This window comes from Phoca vitulina, unplaced genomic scaffold (genome assembly GCF_004348235.1).
Source record: "Phoca vitulina isolate PV1807 unplaced genomic scaffold, GSC_HSeal_1.0 scaffold82, whole genome shotgun sequence".
In the NCBI taxonomy this organism is placed as follows: Eukaryota; Metazoa; Chordata; class Mammalia; order Carnivora; family Phocidae; genus Phoca; species Phoca vitulina.
The window spans coordinates 5256800-5280770 of NW_022589785.1; the positions used below are offsets into that span (position 1 = coordinate 5256800).

The 23971-nt window shown below is 54.4% G+C and overlaps 1 protein-coding gene and 1 long non-coding RNA gene across 5 annotated transcripts in view; one reads left to right on the plus strand and one right to left on the minus strand.

The window, feature by feature from the left end:
* LOC116625988 overlaps positions 1 to 3069 on the plus strand; it is a 25155-nt gene extending 22086 nt beyond the window's left edge. The window contains exon 4 of the long non-coding RNA XR_004298148.1: positions 3001 to 3069. This is a non-coding gene — a long non-coding RNA (uncharacterized LOC116625988). The remainder of the gene's footprint in view (positions 1 to 3000) is intronic.
* PATZ1 (POZ/BTB and AT hook containing zinc finger 1) lies at positions 1974 to 20682 on the minus strand. 4 transcript variants are annotated; one of them, XM_032394999.1, is made up of 5 exons: positions 19002 to 20682; positions 17532 to 17595; positions 11026 to 11197; positions 4938 to 5075; positions 1974 to 3470 (listed from the first exon to the last, which is right to left on the minus strand). In XM_032394999.1, exons 1-5 carry the CDS (start codon positions 20270 to 20272, stop codon positions 3052 to 3054), a joined length of 2064 nt encoding a protein of 687 aa, XP_032250890.1. In that variant the 5' UTR covers positions 20273 to 20682; the 3' UTR covers positions 1974 to 3051. The 4 variants fall into 4 exon arrangements, with proteins under 4 accessions (XP_032250890.1, XP_032250891.1, XP_032250892.1 ...); XM_032395001.1 differs by having other exon boundaries at positions 3207 to 3470; positions 4938 to 5010; XM_032395000.1 differs by lacking the exon at positions 4938 to 5075.
* Between the last annotated feature and the right edge of the window lie 3289 nt (positions 20683 to 23971).

The window sequence follows — 23971 nt, forward strand, 5'->3', positions numbered from 1 at the left end:
GCAAGTGACTTGAAGTGGGGTGCAAGTCACCCCAGAGGGTCACCTAAGCATGAAGAGTGCTTACTCACAAAGGGTCTCTGGGCACTCCTTCTGGCACTGACCCTGACTTCCTCCATGGCTTTCTTCTGCTGCACTGTGTAAACCCTTGTTCTGGGGGCCTGGCAGGGTAAGGGCCTGCTCTGTGCCAAGTGTGGTAGTGGGCATTTACATGTGTGTAAAGGCACGGTCACTGGAGCTTGGGAGTAAAGGTTCTGGAGTCAGAGGACAGACCTGAGTTTGTACCCTGGCTCTGGCACTATGTGACCTGGGGCAGAGGTGGGAGGTGTTTGCTGATCTGCAGGAGGAGAATTGTAATGGAACCAACTTCACAGGTTGTGCTGAGAATTGGGCACAGAAAATGTTAGCTCATGATGGTCTCCCTTAATCTTCATGCCTTTTGTACTGATGAGGAAACTAAGGCTCAAAGATTTGCCCAGGGTTGACAGCAGATGGTAGAGCTGGAGCTCAGGCTCTTTACCCTTGACCATGGCAAAGTCATTCCACTTTTATGCACTCATGTTCTGCACAGCTTTCTTCCCTGTGGCCTGACAGGCACAGGTATACAGAGGAGATCGAGGTTGGGGGGCATGCAGGGGACCTCCTCTTGCTGCTCAGGCCTCCAGGTGAGTAGTGCTTTGTAAGGAGCAGCCTGCTTGCTTTGTTGTTCCCCTCCTGCCATGCACAGATACTGCTTCCTGACTGCGGCCCCTGCCTGTCCATGGACATGATCAGGGGCTTGGAGGAGGGCAGGACTAATAATGTTTCCAGTTCAGGGCCAGGTTCTCTGCTGTAACGCTTGATGGGTGCTATCAGCTGGCAGATCTTGTGGTGGTCACAAGGCCACATTCACAGGGCCTCAGCAGTTTAGGGTTACCCTTTCCTCTGCTACTGATACCAAGGGGCCTGAGCCTCTATCCCACACACTCCACAGAACCCGGCAACTTACCCAAGATTTCATGTAGATGGCTTAGAGGTTTTCTTTTTTTTAATCCAGCTCAGAGTCTTTGCCTTAAACCAGAGCAATGTAATTAATGGTATTAATGTGGGTCTAAATCATTTTATGCTTTGTTTATTCCTCCTGGTCTGTGTTTATTTTTCCCTCCTCTATCACTTCTTTTCCTACTTGTTTGGAGGTTACATGCTGTTTTGCTTAGTTGAAGGGTTTCCTTCTCCTTGAGGTTTCTCAAGATGACCAGGCTGCTTTAAGTTGGCCAGTCCCCTCTCCCTGTAATTCTTGCTCCCATTAATTCTTCCTTGTGTTCATTTCTTGCCTCTTGTTTGCTGTCCTCTTTCCCCCTTCTCTTCATACATTCACCACAAAGGGTGCAACAACCTTTTACTTAACCCTGTAGGTAATGGGGGTTGAGGGGGATTCACGTTGCTGAACTTCTTAGAGCCCAGCCCCTTGGCCATGAGAATTCTCTCCCTGCCCATGTCCCTCCTTAGGTCTTAGCTGGTCGCTACACTGGGTCCTCTCTAACTCCAGGTCTTCTCTTCCAGAGCCCCAGTCCCTGCCCCTCACCATCCTGGACCACCCTACCTACCCTCTCTCTGTCACTGTCCCCACCTTGCCTGGTTTTTCTCCCTGGCCTTCTAGTTACCTGAACTCATGGTTAAATCTGCTTACTTGTTAACTGTCTCTTTCCCGATAAGCTCCACAAGGGTGTCCTGCTCACCAGGGTTGTCTGAGGCTGGGCTGGCACACAGCAGTGAAGACAACAGGAGTGAATATTTGTTGAACAAATGGGTGAATGCTGGCAGCTGGGTCCTCAGTGGGAACACCCAGCTATCAGGGTGGTCCCAGTGCAGCTGGTACAATGAGGAGGAAGAGAAGTCTCCTGGGATCCCACCCCCCACCCCAGGTGCCCACCCTCTGGGTCCTAAAGGGCCCCCCACCTATGGCTGAAAAACCGGACTCAGGGGAGCAGGTAGATTAATGTACTAACGTTTTTAATACAGTCTGATCAGATCAGTTCACATCACCAGGTCAACCTGGGCCTGCTCACGTGACACAGCCGAGGCACACAGTGTCCCCACCTACCAGCTCTCCTGCCTTCCTGGCTACCAACAACACTGAAACCCCCTACACCTCCCTGACCAGACTGGCATTTTTAAAATTTTGCATAAAACTATTTCTTCCATAGACTTCAAACAATCAACTAGCCAAGTTAATTATGGTACATCTAAACAAAGTTTAATACTAACCCTAATGTGTGACTGCGGTTTACAAAGAGCTCTGTATCACCTGGGATAGCTTTCAGTAGCAATTCACTACAACTGGTCCTAAAAAATAATAACAATAATAATAATAATTAGAGAATTAAAACCCAACAGCAAGTTGAATGGTTAAAATCACATAAGAACTGGAATTTGGGGTGGGGGTGTCCTCAATAGCTGAGCTTGTCCTAGTAGCAAAATGCCAGCCTCCAGGTAGGGCTCAGAAAGGTCTGGGGCCCTCCAGGTCAAGGGTCAAGCTCAGGGGCTCTCAGAGGGCACTCACCCCATGGTCCATGGGATGCTGTAGGCTTCCAGCTTCCTTGAAAACAGTTGGGCATCAGCATTGTGTAAGTGTGTGGAGACCCTAATGTGGTTTCTCTTGAAGGATATGAGAAGGGGGAGGGGACCCAAATCACTGAGGTCCCAGAATGCCATCAGGTGTGGGTTTGGGATTGGGGTCACTAAGAACTGAGCACCAGGAATTCCAGCTTCTGCCCATTAAAGAAACCGGGACTGGTGTTGCCTTGGAGGCCTATGTAGTGTTTTCTCCCCTTATCCCATACCAGGTCTCGCAGATATTCCTGCAGAGTATCAGATGAGAATCTATTTCTAAAGACCACTGAGGGGATGGGTGGTAGAGTGGGGGTGGGTGGGGTGATAGGGTGGGGGGAAGGGGGAGTTAAAAACGAATAAAAATCTCTCAGCTACAGAACCCAAAGACATTACTTTCCTCCGCATTCACAGCATTTCTCAGCAGTCCCCGGTGGCCATTTCCGTGGGGACACCGCATCTGCCTCACTTCCCCTCAGGCCCCATGGGTTGCTGGTCAACCTCAGGATCTACTAAAGATGATGCAAACGCCGACTGAACAATCTGAAACCCAAAGGACTCGAGGAGAGACATGTTCTGCTGGGGAGAGAAAGGTGAGCCGAGGGCAGGACCCAGGTCCCCCAGGGGGCCCCCGAGGGCCCGGACATGCACCTTCTGGATGTGTTTGTTCAAGTAGGACTTAGAGCGGAAGAAGCTCCCGCATTCAGGGCAGGGGTACTTCTTCTCCCCATCAGACTCCATTTTGTTTTTGGGGCCTGCCATGTCGCAGGAGAAGGAGCCGTTGGCGCTCTGCTTCTCGGGCGTCTTCAGGTCACTGGCGTCCGAGAGGTCACCGTAGGAGTCGGAGCTCTCAATCGGATCCTGATGTGAGCATTTCTGGCCTTCTAGGAAAAAACAAAACACACAGGACAGATGAGGCCAGGCTTTGGAGATGCCCCCTCCTGGAGGGGTCGGGAAGGGCCAGCTCACAGGCCTGTGGAGGGCAGCGGATGGCCAGCCACCGCCCTGGCAGAACCCCCGGAGGTTCAGCTGGTCGGTCTGGGAGCCTGGTGTGCCTATGGGGGTGAGACAGCAGGGCCCTGGGGCTGCCAGCCTCCCTCGCCGCGGACTCTTCATGCAGGTGCACGTGTATGGCTCACCACCATCTCAGCCTGCTTCGAGGAAGAGGGTATGGAGAGGGGACCTCCACTGCTTCCACCCAGAACAACATAGAGACCCCCAGCTCCTAGGCGCTCTGTTGGCTGCCCCTGGGGGTAAGACGGCTGTTCTGATGATGCTGAGCAGGTATATCAATGGCCTCACCTCCACACCAGACTAGCTGCACCCTAGCAAGGCAGAACCAGAGCCGAGAGGTCCTCAACCCAGCAGACCCCACTGATGGCTGAGACAGAAGCCAATCCTTTGCCCAATGCTGCCAACACAAGCCCTGCCCTTACCGCCTTCCTTCTGCCAAAACCTATCCAGGGCCAAGTGGCCAAAGCATAGAGATTAAAAAGCAACTTGGAACAACTCAGTCAGCTGACTGTCCCCACACAGGACTCAGGACAAGCTGGGCCTTGAGGCAATCCTCATTGCTCTGCCTTGCCCTGCCCACACTGCAGTCCTCCACCAATCAGCAGCTTCCTGCCTGGGTTCAAAGAGCCATGCCGGGAAGGGAGGTCTGTGATGGGAGCGTGGAGCATGCCATCTCTGCCATCTGCCAAGCCCCTGGCATCATCCCCAAGGCAACAACGTGAAATACCACAGAACACCCTGAATCAACAAGTGAAGGTGGGGCCTAGGGAGCTCTCTGCAGACCAACTCCAAGTCAGAGGCAGTCACGTAGCTCATTTATCGCCATGCATCTCACAAATGCAGCCAGAGGCCCTCCAGAAAGGACCGCTCACAGCAACCAGTCATCCCTATAGAGGGGGAAGCCAGCCCTTGGCTCCCCCTTGCCCACAGGGTGGAAGGAAAAGAAAGCATTCAGCCACAGCTCCACACCATCCTTAAAGGGCCACAGGCAATGGACAGGCCCAGAGTGACTCATCATGCAGGGCTCCTCTTCCAGCCTTGGGCCCGGGGCATCCCTGCAGGGCTCCAGACAGTGGGGGCAGGCCAGGAGCAAGGGAGGAGGGCTGGGGAAGAGGAGGCGGGGGCTGGATCTTGGCAGTGCCCTAAAGCCTCACTCACTGCCCTGGAGTGAGATACCCACTGTGACTTTTGTCCTGGAGGCCACTGCCACTCAGATCTCAGAGCCTCCTTGAGGCGGCCAGCAAGCCGGCAGCCTTCCCGCCTCCCCACGCCCAGCCCAGCGCCCCCACAACACAGTCTGCGCAGAGAAGCAAAGTGCAGAGCAAGGGGTCGCTTGCCTTTGTTGCCATAGGTCCTGGCGCAGTGGAACGCTGCTCCCCCATTCGGGATGGGCTCCTGGTGCCTGGAGACCTGGGGAAGGGGAACACCGTGGTGGGTTTTAACATGGACCTTTAAGTAGGAGGCAGAGGAGAAACCTAAACAAGACAAAAGGAGATGAGATCCCGCGGCCAGCACAGAGATACCTCTCTGCTTCCCCCACGCCTCTCCTCTGGCCGCTCTGGCTAGCATTCCCAGGTCAGCTGCACCTAGAAGGGGCCCCCTTGTTGGCTCAAGAACGGTTGCAACCACAGGAGCCACCTGGCTCAGGATGGGCGGCACTGTCCTCGAATCGGCTTCTCTGCAGAGCCCGCTCTGCAAGGCTGCGGTGGAGAACCGAGGCCGGCGGCCTGGAAGGGTGGCCTGAGATCCTGCTCCTGCCAGGACCAGAGGCCAAATGCCTCTAGGCTTGCTTGGTGCCTCAGTAGTGAGCGGTTGGAGAAGGTGTCCCACAGCCCCAGGTCAGCTGCAGAGACCATGGCTAAAAATGTCGTCAGAAAAGTCATGAGGCTCAAGGGCAGCCGCAGGACTCCAGCCAACAGAATGCCTGCTTAACACGTGTAAAGGTAAACTGCACAACAAACCGGATGGAGGCAAGATGAAATCCCAAAGGAATGCCTCTGGGAGTCTCCCTTCTTTTATCTAGCAGGACATGTTCTATTTTGCTACTTTCTCACTTTCAGAATAACTGGATTTAATAACTCTTCAGACCTTTTGAGGAACAAAAGAAATAGCAACTTATGTTAAAGAGGCTCAGTCGGATCTTATTCATGGTCATCTTTTTGGTTTGGTTTTGGAGCATCCATCAGGTTCAATTAAGGAAGAAACAGATAATCTTTGTCTTTATTTTGGAGGAGGGGCAATCCAGCGATCTTGAAACTGCAGCAGCCCAACCCAGATGCTCTGGTCAGTTTGAGCCAGGTGGTATCTCAGGCTGGGAAGAGTAGATCTTGGGTCAATTTCCACACCAGCCACAAGTCTGAGGACATAAAACCAGGTAGGCCAGTCAAAGGATACTGACTTGGGTTTTGCAGGAAGTTGTGTCATCCAACTCTACCGTGGTCAAGGATCAGAACATGCCTTCAGCAGGATCTGAAGCGTTTTAGCATAAGGTCCACTTGGAGCGCTAGTGCCCTTTAATCTACTCCAGATGTGGTTGACACATTCTCAAGTGCTTTTATTCCCCTTGAAAATTAGTCCTAGGATAACAGTGGGATCCACGCTTAACAGGTCAGAGGCTGCGGAGTACTGTGTAATGTCTGCACAAGACTTGTTTTTAAAAAATCTGATTTGGCATGGTCTTTCAAATGCTGCTGGAACAGTAATAAAGGTTCACTTTTAGCAAGTGATAATGGTGTGCCAGGGCCCAGCACGCTGCATGCGTTCTTCTGTAGAATTCCCCCAGCCACCCTATGAGCTGGGAATTATGAGTATACCTGTTTCGTAGATGAAGAAACAAAGAGGGTTGGTGAGGTTAAGTAACTTGCAGTCACATGTGGGGTTACTAGATGGCAGAGCCTGGCCTCCAACCCCAGGACCCTGTGCCACCATGTGGTCCTTAAACACTGAGCAGACTCTTCAATGGGCCCTGGCCCTGGAACCATCCCTTGGATTTCGGCAGTAGGTTCGTTATCACCATTCACACTTCTGTGTTTCTCTGCCATATTGGTGGGTTAGACTGGAAGCCGCTAGTAGACAGGAGCTAACCTGTGGCAAGCTTATTTAACAGACACTCCCCGGGCAATGGCAGTTGGTGGTTTTGGAGGAAAGGGGGACTGAGTGAATTTTCCTTTCTTTCCTGATGCAGCTACTTTATAGACCTGGCTGGTTTAAGAGGATCCCATATAAACATCCCTAAGAGGGAGGCTGCAGTCAGGAATGAGGAGACAAGGCTAACAGGAAAGAGGACCTTAGCCCTGCCCCTGGGATTGGTGCTGTGGCCCCTGGCAACCAGCATAAGATATCAGGACTTTCCAATGACACCGTGACTCCACTTTGGAAGGGATTTTCTTTTGCTTTTTAATCCCGGTGGAGCCTCTGAAGTGGTGTGAAGCCCTCTCCATGGTGTACCAGGGCAGGTCCACTGAGATTAAAGGGAACAGGAAAGGAGGAAAGGAGCACCAGGAATTATTATATTTACTCCTTGTGGGGAGAGCTCTAGTAGGGGAATACAGCAGACGCTCAATGAAAATTTGCTCTGTTTTCCTGAAAAACAGTCTGAGGAACACTTGACTTTACCCCAGCTGCAGACTGTACTATCTATAGCGAAACCACATGGCAGGGTGGTAGGAGTGGATCCACAGCTGCCACTTACAGCCCAGAACTTAAACACAGAGCAACTCAGCAGCCAAGTGTTGGGATAAAACAGAAGTCGAGTTTCTGAAAAGAACATATCTTTGAAGCCAGAAATGTTTAGCCGGAATTCTGAACTCACCTGCCCATTCACCACTGATTAACCAAGAACCAAAGAGGCAGCTTGATCCAGGCACCAGAACGATGAAGACAGTGAGCACACATGTGACTTCACTACAGCCAACAGGTCAGTCACCCTCCCTCGCACTCCAAAGATGAAGAATTTACAACCAAAGGCTACTGTTCCTCCACTGCATTTTCTTGCTTGGTACGTACACTGCAATTCACACTCCAGAAGTAAATCTCCTTTTGCAAGTTTCACATCCACACAGGGGTCAGGGACTGCCTTCTTCTTGTCCAAACCCTGACGGGGTCATGCCCAACAGAGCTGTGTTGGAGGGAGGCACTAAGTAGGTCTGTATCAGCTCAGTCCAGGGGTATGGCAGGCTGTCTGTGTCCATGACTGGCACTGGTGATAACTTGTGTGCTCACCTCTGACCGGGGAGAAGGCTTCTTCTACCTTTAAGCAATGATGTTTGAGTTCAGATGTTGTCTCTGTCAAAGGCAGACTTCCAATAAGCTATTCCTCTTTCTCATACCAGTACATGTGAATATACAAAGGCCCTGCTACAGAAATTTAAAAAGTAAGGAAGAAAATCATGGTGATCTACCAGGTCCTTCTCTCCTTCCCACCATTCAACTCAACTCATTTCCTGGATTCGCAAATGAGGAAACAACCTTTTCTAGCCATCATAACTCCTTCCACTGCAAATAATCTTCCTCTACAGATGGTATGCCCCACATCCTGGTATGTCTCTAGGACAAAGACAAGGTCATCTGTCTCAAGTGTGTGGTGAGAGCAGCCAGGCTGCCTCCGTTCTTTCTCATGCTTCATGGGGAAGAGTCATTTGTATGGCAAAGACTGGCAGATCTATAGCAGTTAAGTTGACTGCTTGAGAACTGTTGGGATTGAAGGGGTTCAAAGGGCACCGGATCCAGCCTCAACCATCTGACCATCTAGCTGACATCAGCCTTTGCTTGAACCCTTACGGAGATAAGTACATTCCTTTTTTTTTTTTTTTTTTTAAGATTTTATTTCTTTGACAGATAGAGACCTAGTGAGAGAGGGAACACAAGCGGGGGAGTAGGAGAGGTAGAAGCAGGCTTCCCCCCCGAGCAGGGAGCCTGATGGGGGCTCGATCCCAGGACCCTGGGATCATGACCTGAGCTGAAGGCAGACGCTTAACGACTGAGCCACCCAGGCGCTCCGGTAAGTACATTCCTTTATTTGTGCACCTCCTCCTATATCACAGCCTTGGTGGTGGGCAGAGTGAAGGATGACCCAGAGTTTGCTGCATTCTGATTCCAGGGGCTTGATGTCTTTGGTATCCTTCTCTTCTGGACAAACTACCTTCCTCTTCTTTTTCTTTTTCTTTTTTTCCCTCAGGAGTCGTCTCCTCCTATTTCTGCCCAATAAATGAGTCTTGAGGTAGAATCCTGTTCCTTCTCTTCTGATAAAGACCAAAATTGTTTGCTCTTCCCTTTGTATGCCTAGGGAGGGCTGGACCAGAGCCCTCTTTTGTCTTCTTGGAGGAATGGGACTTCCCATTCTGACTCTGGGACCCAGAGGTATTCAGCCTATGATCCAGATCTAGGCTTGGCTTTACTGAGAAAAGATGGGCTCTGGTTTAACTCTTCTGGCTCCCCGAGCCCAGTCACAGGGCCTGTGGCTGCGGCCCAAGTCATGACGTACAACAGTAGTTGGCTTTGCCACATCAGCTGTCTCTGAACTGGGTCGACTTTCCCTGCTGTTCCCTGCTGCTCTCAGCTCTTCTCTCCTCCTGAGCTGGGCCCCCAGGGGCTGTGGCCCTGGGTCTCCCGTCCAGTTCTTGCCCCACTCTGCAATCTGAGCTAGGCTCTGAGTTTCATCATTAACATCCTTCTCCACTCTCACTGGTTTCCTGCCTCTGGTCTCTGACCTCAGTTCTCAGATGGAGAACCTCAGGCTTGAAAATTTGACCAAGCACCTGCTGACAGCATGTTGCCGGTTTAGTTATTTGTGAGGCGTTGGTGAGGGGGAAGGGGATGCTGTCAGGAAGCCGGGTTAGGATGAAGTAAGATAAGAAACCATCTTTTTCTAGAGCTGGGGCAGCCACAGTCAGGATGGTCAGCCACAGCCTGATAACTCCCTACACGCACAACCCCACAGCTCACTACTCAGGGGAAGCTCCTGCCAGGAAGGGTTCGACTGACGTGTCAGAAAATAGGACAGACGCTTCAGCAGTTTTTATGACCACCTCCCCGCTTTCACAGCAGGTTTCCTGGTGGTACAAACATCCATATCCAGTGGGTTTCATGGCAAACCCCAGGTATGCAATCCCAGGGAGGGACCCAGCTCCAGGGCACCAAGAACACCCAGCTACTCCGCAGTCTCCCTCCACCAGCGACCTCAGGGCACATGGAGACAGCACAGGCACCCAAAGATTCCAGCCAAGGACTGCAGGGGTGTTGTGCCTGGTCCAAACCAGAGAGTCAGTGAGCTGTGTCTTTCCTAACACGGTTACAAAGTGTAAGGACGGGACCTCCCAGTGTGCAGCTCCTTATGGGGAGTTCAGAGAACTTTCACCTACCTTGTCTCCTGGGATCATCATGACAACCCTGTGAAGTGGGCAAGGTGGGGTGTTCTTAACCCCTTTTAAGTGATGAAGAAACTGAGGCTTAGAAAGGGGAAGGGAGAGCTCAAGGTCACAGAGTAGGGCAAGGTAGGAGGGGTGTGGACTAAACCCTGGGTCCCCTGACTCCAGTTCAGTACTCAATCCACTAAGCCATACCCAAGACTTACAGAGGCATTGGGACAAGACTGTCCCAGGAGAAAAGACTTCCCAGCAACGTCCGCACCTGGCCAAAGCAAGCGCATCGTGCAGAAGCATCTTCACACCCACCACAGACGGCTGCCCCGACCTCCTTCCGCACAGATCCGGCGCAAGCCTCCTCCGCTGACACTGTGCTTGCACAGCACAAACCTTAGCCCTCCAACCACCAACAAGCCCTGGCGGAAGCTCAGGGGCAGGCCTGACTCCATCAACACAGCACTGGGGCCACAGAGCCAGACTCTACCTAGGCCAACCTCAGCCTCAAGCACGCTGTCCTGCGCAGAGCACCTTCCACTTTCCTGTCTCATCAAGACCACAGCCTACCTGGGTTTGGGCTCTTTTCCGACCATTTGTTAGAAACTTTCTGCCCCTTGTCCATCTCCAGACTCAACCTCCTTCCCTGGTTGTTGAATTTCACACGCCAGTGAATCAGCCAGCAAAAGCTCTCAAGCAGGACCCCTTTTTTCCCACCTCTTGGGGCCTAATGACTCTCCCACTGACCTCAGTAGTTCAGTGGTGTCTACGAAATGTATCCAATCGTGCCATCCGCACAGCACATGTGTTAATGAGCCCAGGCTTGGAAACAGCACTCTCTCCTTCCGTTCCCATTTGCTGATCTCCTGGGAACTCCTATTCCAAGCATCCCAAGGATGGGAAGGAAGAGGTGTAGCTAGCTGGGTGATGAAGGTGTTTATTGTTCAGTGGGAAGGGAGGGCCAGCCGTGCAAGGAGTGGAGTCTGAGGCAAGGTGATCAAGACACCCCTGGCCTCCCACACAAGCTCAGGCCCAGCCCCTGGAAGTGAGGAAATAGCAGGGAGATTACCTCGGTTACAGATACTGCAGAAGTTGCTGGGCCCCTCACTGTGCTTCTTCAGGTGGTCTGCCATGTAAGCTGCCCGCAAGTACTTCCCACACACCTGGCAGGGCACCTTATCTTCATGACAGGCCAGGTGGGAGCGCAGACGGTCTCGAGTGGCGAAAGAAGCATTGCAGGTCTGAGGGCAGAAAGGAAAAGAGGATGAGGTGAAAACTGGCATTACACTCCTGACTCCCCACCAAGCACACCAGGAAACAAAAACTGTTTCACAAGGCCAACACCTGGAATCCCTGTATAAAGAGAGCTTTACATGTGGCCCATGCTTCTTCCCCAGAAGGCAAGCAAGCTGCTCTTATTTCCCATGATGCCTCCTCATGAGACACCTGAGTTGGGATTATTGGTTCCAAATGGCCACCGCAGCATGCCCAGACATGGTACACTGTCACACTCTTTTACAAAATAAAGATGAGGCATTTGTTTGTTCTTAAACATGAAGAGTTGACTTTAGTTGCACTGACTGTAAGTGAATGTATAGAAGTAAGCTGGCATATGAACAGATCCGTCTTCCTGTCCTCCATCCTGGGTTTTCCCTACTTGCTTTATACAAAGAATTCAGTTTATCCACTTTATTAAAAAGTGACCTTAGTCTTGGCCACAGGGAAATGGAAAGGAAAGGATAGACAAAGCACAGAGATTACTCCTTATAATATTCTTGTGAGTTTGTATTGAGAAAGCAGCCCCTAAAACGATAGCATCGACTCTGCTAATGTGAGAATTAGCAGAGCGAAGGAAGGCCACATGATTCAGAGCATTTGTGGGACGTTAAGCTGCGGAAGTGCTGGCAATAACAAGAATGATACCACCCCACATCGATCGAGCATGCATTCTATGCCAGGCAGGTGCCATGATAAGCCTGTCAGAGGCACTGATCTCATGCAATCCATCCTTACAGGAGCCCTCTGAGGCAGGCTGTGTTATTACCCTCCGAGAGAATGTGGCCATAGAAAACTGTGGTGTGAGCACCAACTCCTAGCCAGTTCCCAGGAGCTGAGGGTCAGCACCAGCACTCTGGGAGGCAGCCCCAGGTCCCCAGGCATTTCCCACCCCTGAGGCCTTGACTCAGTCTCAGTCCCTGACCTCCAATGGCCCTTCCTCATCTAGGGCCTTGCCCAGGCACCCCAGCCTTGGAGGTCACAGAATGTCAGGGAAGTCATTGGGGGAGTTCAGCCTAGAGACTTTCAAAACTATTTTGGTTCCATGGAGGTGTTTCAGAGGTTCATGTCAAGTCTGACTAATTTTTCTATGTGTGTTTACTATTTAGAACTCCCACGAGAAAGCAACATTCCCCTCTAAGTGCATTACAGAGCGAATATTAACCCATTGGAGAAGACCCGCCACCCCATTAACTCACTAGAATGGAGCTGCTCCTGCCGTCTCTGTTTAACAGAAGCACCTCCTGAGACCAGGCCCTCAAGGTAAATGTCTGAACACCATCACCACGTATAAATGTTTATCTCCTTACTGTATACGGTCAAAGCAAGAAACCAGTGTATGCGATACTGTGGAGGCCAAAGATTCTGCTGTTCCTGCTCCAATCCCAAATGTTTGTGAGCATCAGGGCCGGCTCTGCTGCTCTCAGTCATTGTCTCTAAGTGACTGCTACACATCTGAACAGCATACCTTATGCTAATGAAATACTGTCTTTATCTGTTTCATGCATTGAGTTGATTCATTTGACAAATGAGGAAGTCGAGTTTGGAGAATGGCTGGCCCGAAGCACACGACTCAGGTACTAGAGGAAGCAGCAGTCAAAACCTTGTCACTGCCAGGCCAGCACCCTCCCTACCCTCCCGGCTTCCCTGAGGTCTGCCTCCCTTCCCCACCCCACAGCTGGGCAGACAGAGGCCTGGAGGGGATCCAGGCCGGCTGGGATGTGAACCAGCCCCTGAGCCTGCGCTTTTCCCATTTCCAGACTCAGCAGGGAGAGCTTCTGGTGGGAAAGGTACGGATACTTTTTAACAGTGTGCGCGGTGGCCAGGACTCCCCTGAAAGGGAGGGGTGACAGCATTTGTGCAGAGAAACTCTCGAGCACTTAGGTGACTCAGGAAGCATCCTGGGCGCTTGGTCTCATGGCCACTGGTGGGCCCCTCCTCAGTCAGGGACCTCTTGACCCAATCACAGACAACAGTGGGGGGAAAATTCCATCTTCCACCCAGCCCAGTGGCCCTGCAAACCAGAGCAAAGGCTGCCAAAAACACCCTGGGGGGGAGAGGGGTGCACCTGACAAATTATCTGGGGGTCATTCACCAGCTATGCCAACCAGTGACCTGAGGACCAGCCCTCCAACAATGAGAGGCAGTGTGGTCTATGCCTAAGAACTCGAAGGAGCCAAACATGGACCAGGTGTAAGAAAATGCGGTGAAAGCACACATTCAGAATTTCATCTTCTGCAGTCCCCGGGAGAGGCGCCACTAGAGGGACGTGAAAGCGACGCCTTGTTTCTCCTGCCAACCTCCTTTTGGGGTCTGTCCTTTAAAGCACTGCCTGTCATACTGTGCTACCTAAAGATAATAGACAGCCAAACCTCAATTATCCACAAGTGGATTATCCATTTGAGGGATTAGCTAGGCAAAATTAAAATCCCAGACCAAGCTGACTCCCCCCCCCCCCCCCCATTGATTATCTTTCAAGGCATGAAAGCTAACTTTAGCCTGAGCAAACATAATTAGGAATGTAAATCTGCTGCTGGGGGGAAAAAAAAACCCACAAACACAACAAAAACTTTCACTGTATTACAAAGCCAAGCTGGAGTTGGCTTCTCTGAGTCAAAATTGACCCTTCATGGCTGCAGTCCCCAAGGTTTTTTGTGGGGGAATTGTCAAAGTGTACAAGCCCGAGTCTAGGCCTGTCAGAAGTTAGACAACACAGAACATAAAGAGCCTGGTTACATGACACAGAAGAGTGGCCAAAGGAGAGGCAGATCTCAAAGAAGGGGACACCTAGAATCTGTATACTGGGGCCACTCAGGAGAAAGGCACTTCTCATCCTGGAGACAGAGAGAAGACAGAGCAACCCTGACGGGACAAGAGCGAGCCAGCATAGCATGTTCTGATCACCCCTGATGTTCGGAATGGCCGCCACTTTGCCCTCCACCCTGTGCACAGGCAGCCTGTTGCTGTCAAGAGCACACCTGCCAGGTCCCAGCCCAGCCACCCTGAGCTTAGGTCTCCTCTGGTCTTCCCCACTCAATACTGAGTCCCAGTCATGCTCCCTTCACTCCCCAAATAGTTTCTCCCCATCCCAGAATGCCTAAAGCTTTTTTCCCCAAGGGCTGAGCAGCTCAGGAATGGGGCCCAAATGGTATCAGGGACACTAGCACACACCCAACCTTTGGTGGCCTTTGAAGTCTGGCAGCCTGGAGGTGGGGGGAAAGGGGGTGTGGTCTCAAGCAGTCTTTTTTATTATAGCCCTGGAAAAGTCTAACGGCAATACATGGAGGCCCACTGCCATTGGCCTCGCTGGCCCCTTCCTTCTTGGGGTGTCAGCTCCCTTGTTCCCACTTCAGTTCACTCCTTCTCTAGTGAGCTATCCTCCAGCCCAAACCACCCCAACTAGCCCCTGAGAAGTGGGGCCACTGCAAGTAATGGGAGAGGTCTTGAGTTGCTCTAGTCTCTTGGCTTCAGGCTGAACTCCATGTGGGGGAAATGTCCCAGCCCCACTGTGGTCATTAAGCCAGCAGCGCCTGAGGGCATCTGAGCCAGTTAAGGACACTCAGGCCAAGCCCTGAGGAGATCTGTGTGTCACTGACAAGCCTGAGGCTTCATACCCCAACATTCAGATGGTCTTTTCACTCAAGCTGTGGCACCAGCCTCTGTAACTGGCCCCTTTTGTCGTCTGTGGCATCAGGAAGGGTGGAGAGGTATAAGCCCGTGCCCAGCTCTTGCCCAGGGAACCAACTCCCAAAGAGCCATCTTTTCACCTCTGATGCTTTCAGAATACACACCATGCAAAACAGATGCCCCTGCTGTTTAACCAAGCCCAGGCACACCGGCCAGCCAGCCCAGAGCATGAGAGCCAGCATGTCTTCACCTGCTGGGTCATCATTAGGGGAGTTCTGGCTAATGGGGCTGGAGGTTGGGCCAGCAGGTCTGTGTGTTGGAGGCGCGGGGCAGGGCAGGAGTGGGCTCCTTACGTACACCGTACACCGAGGGACAATGATGTCAGTGTTATGACAGAGACCAAGGACAAAACACACAAAGCCTCAAATGTTAGAATGAAAACTTTTATCATCACTCCTGTTATCCCCGCGGAGGCTGCGGGGGCTAAAGGGCATATCACTGGGATCCGGGCGGGGGGGAGGGGTCTACATCTGCTTTATCAGCCCCCAAAGCCGTATATTGGTTAAAGCTACTGGTTAGTCTAGTTCCTGAGTAGACCTGCTAGTAAACCTCAAAAACACAGAAGTCTAATTCATTAGCCAGAAATGAAAGCAGGACCTGTCTGAGTGGGAAGGGAAGAGGGCAGCATGGGTTGACCCAGTTGGAGTTGCTCCATTCTCCTCTGGAGGGGGATTCACCCCTACAGTGGGGGGAGGGGTGGCCAAGCCCCATTCTAGAAACCCCACACCTTGCAGGAGGTGATGCTAGGAGAGGGGAAGCACATAAGTCCGTGACTTGGTTCTTGGGAAAGCACCAACCCCTAAAATCACCCAGGCAAGGACAGATACCCGGGGGTGCCATCTGTTAAAGGGGGAGAAAAAGACAAGAGAACCCAGAAAGAAACCTGGAGGCCATGGGGGGACCCAGAAAGGAGCTCCTTACTACCCCTGGGGTCCCTGAGCTGGGAAAGACTCCAAATCATACAGGAAGGAGCTGGGCATGGTGGGCAGGAACCATTTTGCTGGCCTCTCCCAAAAGCAGGGGTCTCAGAGCAACCGCCGTTCCCATTCCCCTCCACAGAAAAACCCTCTCTGGGGAGGCCCAGGCTAGCCTACAGGCCACTGGGTAAAGGCCCGGCTGCCTTCTGAGGCAGTCCAGCCCTGCCTCAGATATCCCGGCGGGGCTGGGCAGAAGAGAGCGCTGCTGGAGTGTGCTGGGCCCAGGTTTTCGAGGGCTGGGAATGATTTTTTTAGAGAAAGGGAAAAGGCGGTGTCAGGAACCGAATGGGACGACCTCCACAAAGCAGGCTGGGCAAAGTCCCATGATGGCAGGTCGCTAGGAAGAGATTCCAGGGGCGGCAGGCCGCTGCTGCTCCCAACCCACACCTGGAAAAAGGGCAGAGAGTGCAGGTTACCCCCCCAGGCCATCGGGCACGCCCCCACTGCCCTCTGGGCTCCTCCTACTCTGCCAGGCTGCTCAGCACGCTACCTGGGAGAGTCAGAATGTGCTCTGTGATTAGAAAATCAGAGACAGAGAGAAGGCAGCGAGGCACAGACGGATCCCAGCATGCCCACCCTGGGTCGTCGTCCTCGGGGGAGGCCACCTAGCCTGGCTGGCTGTGAACACCGTCCACACCTGGCCCCTGGGGGCTCACTGCCTGACCTACAGCACGTCCATTCCTCCCTGCAGGTCTCCCTGAACCCTCCCTCCTTGCCACCAACAGAATAAGAGAAGCAGGTTATCCTACCAGAGACTGTAACAAGCACCCCACCACTCTGTCTCTCCCTCAGATGGCGGGAACTTGGCATAGGAAGGGGGACAGCCAAGGAGAAGAAACCGGTGTTTTCCATCCACACAGGAATGCTCAGTGGCCAGGAGAGGAAATTCAATTTTCTGGGTAACACAGGGCCCCCAGATCTTGTTGAAGCAGACACACCAAGAGTGAGAATCTTGCCCAGCCTTCCCTAAACCTACTGCTACACAAAGAGCTCATGGGGAGAGGAAACCACCTTGCTCTCCAGTCCTTAGAAGCCCTGACTGTTTGCACACATGGTTCAGGGTGGGTAAAACAGGTGCCAGTGCACCTGAATCAGAATCAGACCATCCACTCTTATCCTCCTTCACTGTCGTTCCCACTGCCACCCCTCGTGCCCTAAGCTCAGGGGGACCCAGAAGGTCAGGCTGCCTGGCAGACAAGGGGAAGTGTTGTTAGCTGGACCACCAGGAGCTCTTTACAAACCCTTGCCTCTCCACGGTGGCTCCTGCAAACTGCTAGGAACCAGAAGCCAGGCCCAATGGGGAGCTAGTGCCCCCAGGACGACATGTGTGCAATGTGGCCCACCATCCAAGGAGCTGGCAAATGCCAGGAGAGGAAAAGCCAAGCAAAAGACAGAGACAGGGTGGGAATCAGGACCCAGCAACCAGGAAGGAGGGGACACCAGCGGTGGGGGGGAGGGGGCCAGGGGGAAGAACAAAGGAGGAAAGCAGACAAGGGTGGACGGACAGAGGGGGAGGTGTGCAAAGCGGTGGTGGTCAGTCAGCCAGCCCAGCACACACATCAGCTGGCTTGTGGCCGGGCTGTGAGAACAGCAGTGTTGTCTTTCAGCCCATCTCTGCCCTGGCCCCGACCCCTACCTGACACTTGTGAGGCCGCTCAGAGGTGTGCACCTGCTTGATATGTCCATTCAAGTGATCAGGCCTGGAAAAGAGAACCAAGAGAGACTTTAAAACAAGACCTCAAAAGATGGGGCCGCAAACTTGGCCAGACTCCCCACCCGTACCTGCACACACACGGATGGAGGGGACTCCCTCTTTCCCATCCCAGCATGACAAAGACAAAGTCACCACCCAGCTCCATAGGCCCAGGCCTCTCTACCCTGGTTTTTTCTAGAGGGGGAAGGGAAGTGAGTGTTTGTCTCTGACCTTGCCTACCCGTTCACCCCGCCCCCCACCAGGCTCAACCGATTTCTAGGACCAGAGGAGGTGGCTTTAGAATGAGACAAGACTGCCTTACTGCAGCCTTTCTGGGAGGGGGTATGTGTGATTCATTGTCCAGACTAAAGCCCCTTAGAAACTCAGTATTCCCCTCCCCCAGCCTCTCCCACCAGGGCAGCCAATGAATGCCACCCGGATGGAATTCAGTCCCCAGAGGCCAAGGGATAGAGCCGTAAGTCCCCAGCTGGGCTGGTAAACCAGATGCCCGCCAGAGCAGGTGGGCAGGGGCTGCCTGACCGGTAAGACTGGTTCCTGGTTGGGGCCCCTCCAAGGGAGTTCTCCATCCGTAGGTTCACATACACACAAGGTCCTCAGTATCCAGGCAAGTTAAAACCAGCCTTTTATTCTGAATACTCTCTTAAGAGGAAAAACAAAACAACCCTCTGCTCCCAAACAAGTCCTCAGTTCCCTATCAGGCTCACTAAAAAGTGAATCTAGAAAGATATCCTGCCCAACTCCTCTCTGTCCTGAAAACATAAAGGAGATCTATGGGTTCAGTTAGGCTCTGGAGCCACCAGGTCAGAGCAGATCAAAGATTTTGGTGCTAAGAGACTCTGGGTGCAGAACTCTGTGCCCCACGATCCCAGGAGGGTGTGAGGGACGAATCTTGAGTCTGCCCATCCAGGATGGCTAGTGCTCTGTGGGGGGGGGGGGGGGGGGGGGTGGAATCTGGTGGCATGGAGTGTAAGGAGTCCCAGATGCACTTGTTTCAGTCCCTCCCTGGGCAGCCATTCATGCAGGGAAAGTCGCTGGAGGAAAAGCCTCCCGCCCCCAGAGGGGGCCCCACGCCTGGTGCCGGAAACACAAAGGGAGCCCAGGGAGAAGAATGGTGAGGCCCCGTGGCTGTGGCCTGAGGAATCCAGCCCCTTCCCAAAAGGCCCAAAGGAAGACAGACAGTAGGGCACGCCTAGTGCCACAGAACTTCCCTGTGGGAAGAGAAAGCAGCTCTTGGCCACAAAACCAGGGCCGTTAAAATACTCTCCCCAAACCTGATGTGGCCCTAGAGGGTCAAGTGACTCCCACAAATCCCACACCCCCAGATCTAAGCAAGAAACTGTCCCATGAGCCAGGAATAGGACAGGTCATGGGGTAGAGGGCACCATTCCTCACCTGGAGAAGCCTTTCCCACAGCTCTGGCAGATGTAGGGCTTGCCCACCGACCCATCGTGGGACCGCACATGGTAGGACATGCGATCTTTTCTCTTGAAACGCAGCCCACACACTGGGCAGGAATAGGGCTTCTCCCCCGAGTGGGAAAGCTTGTGTCGATTGAGATGGTACACATCACGGAAGATCTTGCCGCAGATCTCACATGCCACCTGCTTCCTGGTCCGGCTCCTCTTTCGGGGGCCATCGGGGTCCTCAGAGATGGGTAGCCCATTCTCACCCAGCCTTGGTGGAGGAAGGTCGATATAGCCCAGCTGGAGGCTGGTGACACCATGCTGGGCCTCATGCTGCCGGAGCCGGTTGGCATCAGTGAACACCTTCCCACACAGGCCACATGGAAGGATGCCCGCCTCCCTCAGGCCCCCTGGGGACCCGAACATTGAGTCCAGCAGGTTGGCCTTCCTTGGGCGGCCCCGGCCTCGCTTGCCAGTCAGGGGAGGGGCACTGGATGCCACATTGGGGAATGGGGAAGTCAGCAGTTGGGGGGATAGGGGTCCGGCCACCATGGGCAAGCGGTCCACCCCAGGTAACACAGGCAGGGAGGCCTGGCTCGCAATCGCTGCACCAGCGGCCCGGGCTGCCTCCTCCTCGGGCTGCATGCTGCCTGCGATGCCATTGCTGTTGGCTGCCAAGGCTGCCCCGTTGGTCATGTCCAAAGGGAAACCCAAGTCCGAGGTCCCAGGGGGACGAAAGAGCATGATGTCTGCCCGGGCAGGGGGCACCAGGATCTGCACATTAGATTGTTTGATGACTTCCTGGCAGATCTCAATGACCGACCTCATCAGTAGGAACTTGGCAGCCGTCATGAGCTCGGGGAAGCTCTCCAGGCGAACCACGATGCGGGAAGTGTAAGCGAAGTCCAGGATGTCCCCGAACACCTTGGAGCTGATGGTGTGCATCTCCAGCTCCCGGCTGCCCCCAGCCCCGCCGCCTGGGGCCGCCGCTGCGCCCCCCACGTCAGCGGGACCCCCGTCTGCAGCTCCGCCGTCGCCCAACTGGGCGCTGAACACCGACTCAAAGTACTCGCTGCAGGCGGCCAGCACGGCGCGGTGCGCTGGGAAGCTCTCGTCGCCCACCCGCAGGAGCACGTCGCAGAAGCGCCCGCCGTTTTTGCGCTGCTGGTTGAGGTTGTGCAGCATCTCTGTGCTGTGCCTGCTCACCTGGTAGGTGTAGCAGCCCGATGGGCCGCAGGAAGCGTCGTTCACCCGCTCCATGGCCGCCGCCCCCTCCCCACAAACCGGGCCGCGGCACTTGCCCGCCCCCCCTCCCTTCCCCTAGGCAGCGAGAAGCGGGGCGCAGCGGACGTATCTACACTCCCCACACGTGCCGGCCCGGGGCTCTGTAGTCTCGCAGGTGCGCCGAGCGCACACGCCCCCTGCCCGGATCGGTCTGTCTAGACCGCAGGGCGCACCACCTCCCACATAGCTGCCCCCACCCCTGCTGGACTGAGCGCTCCTCTCTCCTCTCCGCCGGCCCGCCTCCCCTCCTAGGTCTACCTCCGGGGGGTACGCGAGCAAAGAGGTGCGCCCCTCCTGCAAACGCGCCTGCCACCTCCCCTCCCGCCCGCCAGGCGGCGCCGGCGCGCAGCCAAAAGGGGCGCGCGCGCGCGGGGAGGAGGCGGAGGGGTCTGCCGCGCAGGCGTGCGCGCGCGCGCCGCTGCTTTTCCCGGGCCCGCTGGGGGCGCGCGCTGCGTCCCCTGCAAAGCGCGAGCCGGGGCGGGGGCGCCGGAGCGGAGGAAACAAAAGGCGAAGGCGGCGGCGGCGGGGCGCGCACGGGGGCGGCAGCGCGGGCCTGGTCCCGGAGCCTGGCGGGCGGTGGCGACGGCGAACGCTGGAGCGAGCGGGCGGTGGCGGCGGCAGGGTGGGCCCTTCCCCGGGCCGGGCGAAGGCGGCGGCGGAGCGGCGGAGCGGCGGCGCTGCGGCCCCGGCCTCCGTGTGTTCGGAGCGGAGGAAAGATGGCAGCGGCTGCACTTCCTCTTGCACTTTCACCCCTGGGGGGAGGAGAAGGAGGGGGCGATACCAACAACACCCCCCCCTCTCGCTTGCAGGGAAAAAAAAAAAGAAACGGCGAGCTCGGCGTGGGGGGCCCCCGGCGCCCCCGGCCCTGCACGTGCGCACCCAGATCCCTGGCCCGGGCCGCCCGGCGCTGCAAACTTTCCACTTTCTTTGTGCCGAGCGCCCCCCCCCCCCCCAGCCGAGGATGCACGCCCCCCCCCCCCTTTTTACCCCCCCCCCCCGCAGCTCCGCTCCCCCCGCTTCCTGCCCCCCCTCCCCATTCCCCAGCTCCGCCAATGCTGGCGCAGACTGAGCCCCCGTCCGGCCCCCGCCTCCCCACCCCGCCCGCGGGGCCGGGGGCTACAGTCTCAGCCCCCCCGGACCAATGCAAACGAAGCGCCAAGCCAGCAAACCAGCTCCCACTGTCCCTCCCTCCCCGCCGAGAGTGGCGGCGAGCGGACGGGAGGGAGGGGCGAGGGACCGAGGGGTGCAGACCTGGGCCCCCCAGCCTGTGGTGTGCACCCGTAAGTCGAGCGGGCGTCGGTTACCCTTCGGGCCCCACTTTGATGCGCGAAATCCCCAGAAGTCGCCTGCGACCGCCTCCCCGCTCGCAACCCCGGCGAGGGCCCGGGGTCCTGGCTGGGGGCAGGCCGAACCTCCGGAGCTGCTTCTGCACCCCGCTCACTGACCGAACCGAACGGGCTGCGTGCCTGGGAGAGCTGGGGAGATAAGGCCATCGTCCAGCCTTTCTCCCAGACCACCACACGCTGAGCTTTGTGCCCCGGGGAGCGGGAAGTCACTAGCTCAGGGAGGCGACAACATAGAGGCAAGGGCGATGGACAGGAACGGGGGGTCTCCGCGCACCCCAGCAACCCCCAGGGAACCGGGGATACTGGCGGGTCCGGGGAGCGCCGTAAAGCCTCCTGGGGCCGGGAGCATCCCCAGCAGCCGCAGCCCAGCGAGTCGCCGAGCGCTCAAGCCACGGGCCCCACCGGCAGGCCAGGGCGCTTTGTCCCCGGCGGGCGTGGGGATGCTGCCGCGCGCGGGTTAGGTACCGAGGTTCGCCTGCCGGGGAAGCGCGGGCGGCCGCCACTTGGAGCCCGGGGCTGCAGGCACCGCGTGTGCGGGAAGGAAGTTCCCACAGTTGCAAAGAGGGAGCAAAGTATGTGTTCCAAACTTTCCACGGTTCCAAACTGAGCGCTTCCATTAAGAGAAGCCGTGTGCGGGGAAAAGCATTCTGGGTATTAGCATGCAAATGAACTGTCCCAGCTTCCAACTCCGCTCGGGATTCCCACAGCCGCGCGCCTGGACTGCACCGAGCCACGCACGCAGTGGGGGGCTTCCAGGCGAGGCGCCGTGGCGGGACCGGAGTTCGAATTCGAGACCTCGGCTTTCTGGTTGTGTGTTTTGGTGTCACTTGGCTGCTCTGAAGCCTCTGTTAAACAGTCCGTTTCCTAATACATACACCCGGGACAGCAGCACCTGTCTCACGAAGTGATGAGGATTCGAAGGTCACGTCTACACAGCATTTAATTCTGTGCTGGGTCTCTCTCCTTACACACCTCCGCCCTTCTTAGGGCGTAGTAGGTGCCAAACGCCTGTTGGAGAGAATACATCAACTTAGAGGCTTGGGCAAGTTCCCTTTATCTGGAGGCAGGCGATCTATGTTCTAAGCCCAAATTAGTTGTGTGACTTCGGGCTAGTTGCCTTATCCTCTCTCTGAGCCACAGCTCAGAGATTCTTGGGCAGATCCCAGGAACCGGCAATATTTGTGTTCAAGAACCATAAAGAAAGAGGAAAGGGATCTGATTATTGAGGGCTTATAGTATACACACATCCTCTCTCTAAGATAGATGTAAATACATTCTACCGCTGAAGAAACAGGAAGATGAGTGACTCGCCCAGGGCCACACAAATCCAACCAGTTAACCTGAGTGTGCTCTTTCCATACGAGTACCTCATGAACCAGGAACTGGCTCTCATTGTAGGGTGCTTAGAAGACAGTCCAGTGATTGCGTTCATCCCAGAGGGTTCACCCAATGAAGATGGATTCACAGAGTGCTCTCAGGACCCTCATCCACAGTGCAGTGAGGATAACAGAAGATGCATCAGCTGCAGATAGGAAGCCTGAGACTCAGGGAGCTTGAGTGAGTGACCGAGGATCCCATCGTGGAGAAGTGGCCAGAGACAGATCCAGATCTCAGTTCTGGCCCCAGCTGCATGTCACCTTGGCAGTATAATTGGGGTGGGGGCAGGGCTGCTGTGATGATCTCTCAAATTCATCTCTAACTCATCCTTCAGTTTTGTTCATCTCTTAGGCACCCCAGATTCCATTCTGTAACTTCAGGCTACAAGGTGTGCTTGCAGGACACACTTTTTTTTTCCTTTTCTTTTCTTTTTTTTTTTGTAATTGAGGTGAAATTCACCTAACAAAAATCAACCATTTTAAGGTGTGTAATTCAGTAGCACATACTACATTCACAGTGTTGTACAACAATACCTCTATCAAGTTCCAAAACATTTTCCTTACTCCAAAAGAAAATTCTGTATCCATTAGGCAGTCCCTCCCCACTTCCAGCCCCTGTCAACCACCAAGCTGCCTTATGTCTCTACGGATTTACCTGTTGTAGATATTTAATACAAATAGAATCATACAATATCTGATCTTTTGAGTTGGGCTTCTTTCACTTAGCATGTTTCTTGAGGTTCATCCATGTTGTAGCACAAATCAGTACTTCATAACTTATAATGGCTTAATTCCATTGTATGGATATACCATCTTTATCCATTCATCCATTGATGGTCTTTTGGCTATTGTGAATAGTATTGGTATGAACATTCATGTACAAGTATTTGTTTTAGTACCTCTTTTGAATTCTCTTGGATATTTACCTACCAATAGAAGTGCTGGGTCATATG

Bases quoted from the DNA above. Each gene is read 5' to 3' on its own strand.
- PATZ1 (XM_032394999.1), bottom strand. From the start codon at position 20,272: ATGGAGCGGGTGAACGACGCTTCCTGCGGCCCATCGGGCTGCTACACC. The intron at 17,596-19,001 runs GTGAGGAATGGT...TCTCTTTTCCAG, and splicing joins TGTGGGAAAGGCTTCTCCAG to GCCTGATCACTTGAATGGAC. The intron at 11,198-17,531 runs GTAGGGGTCGGG...TTCTGCCCTCAG, and splicing joins AGCGGCCTCACAAGTGTCAG to ACCTGCAATGCTTCTTTCGC.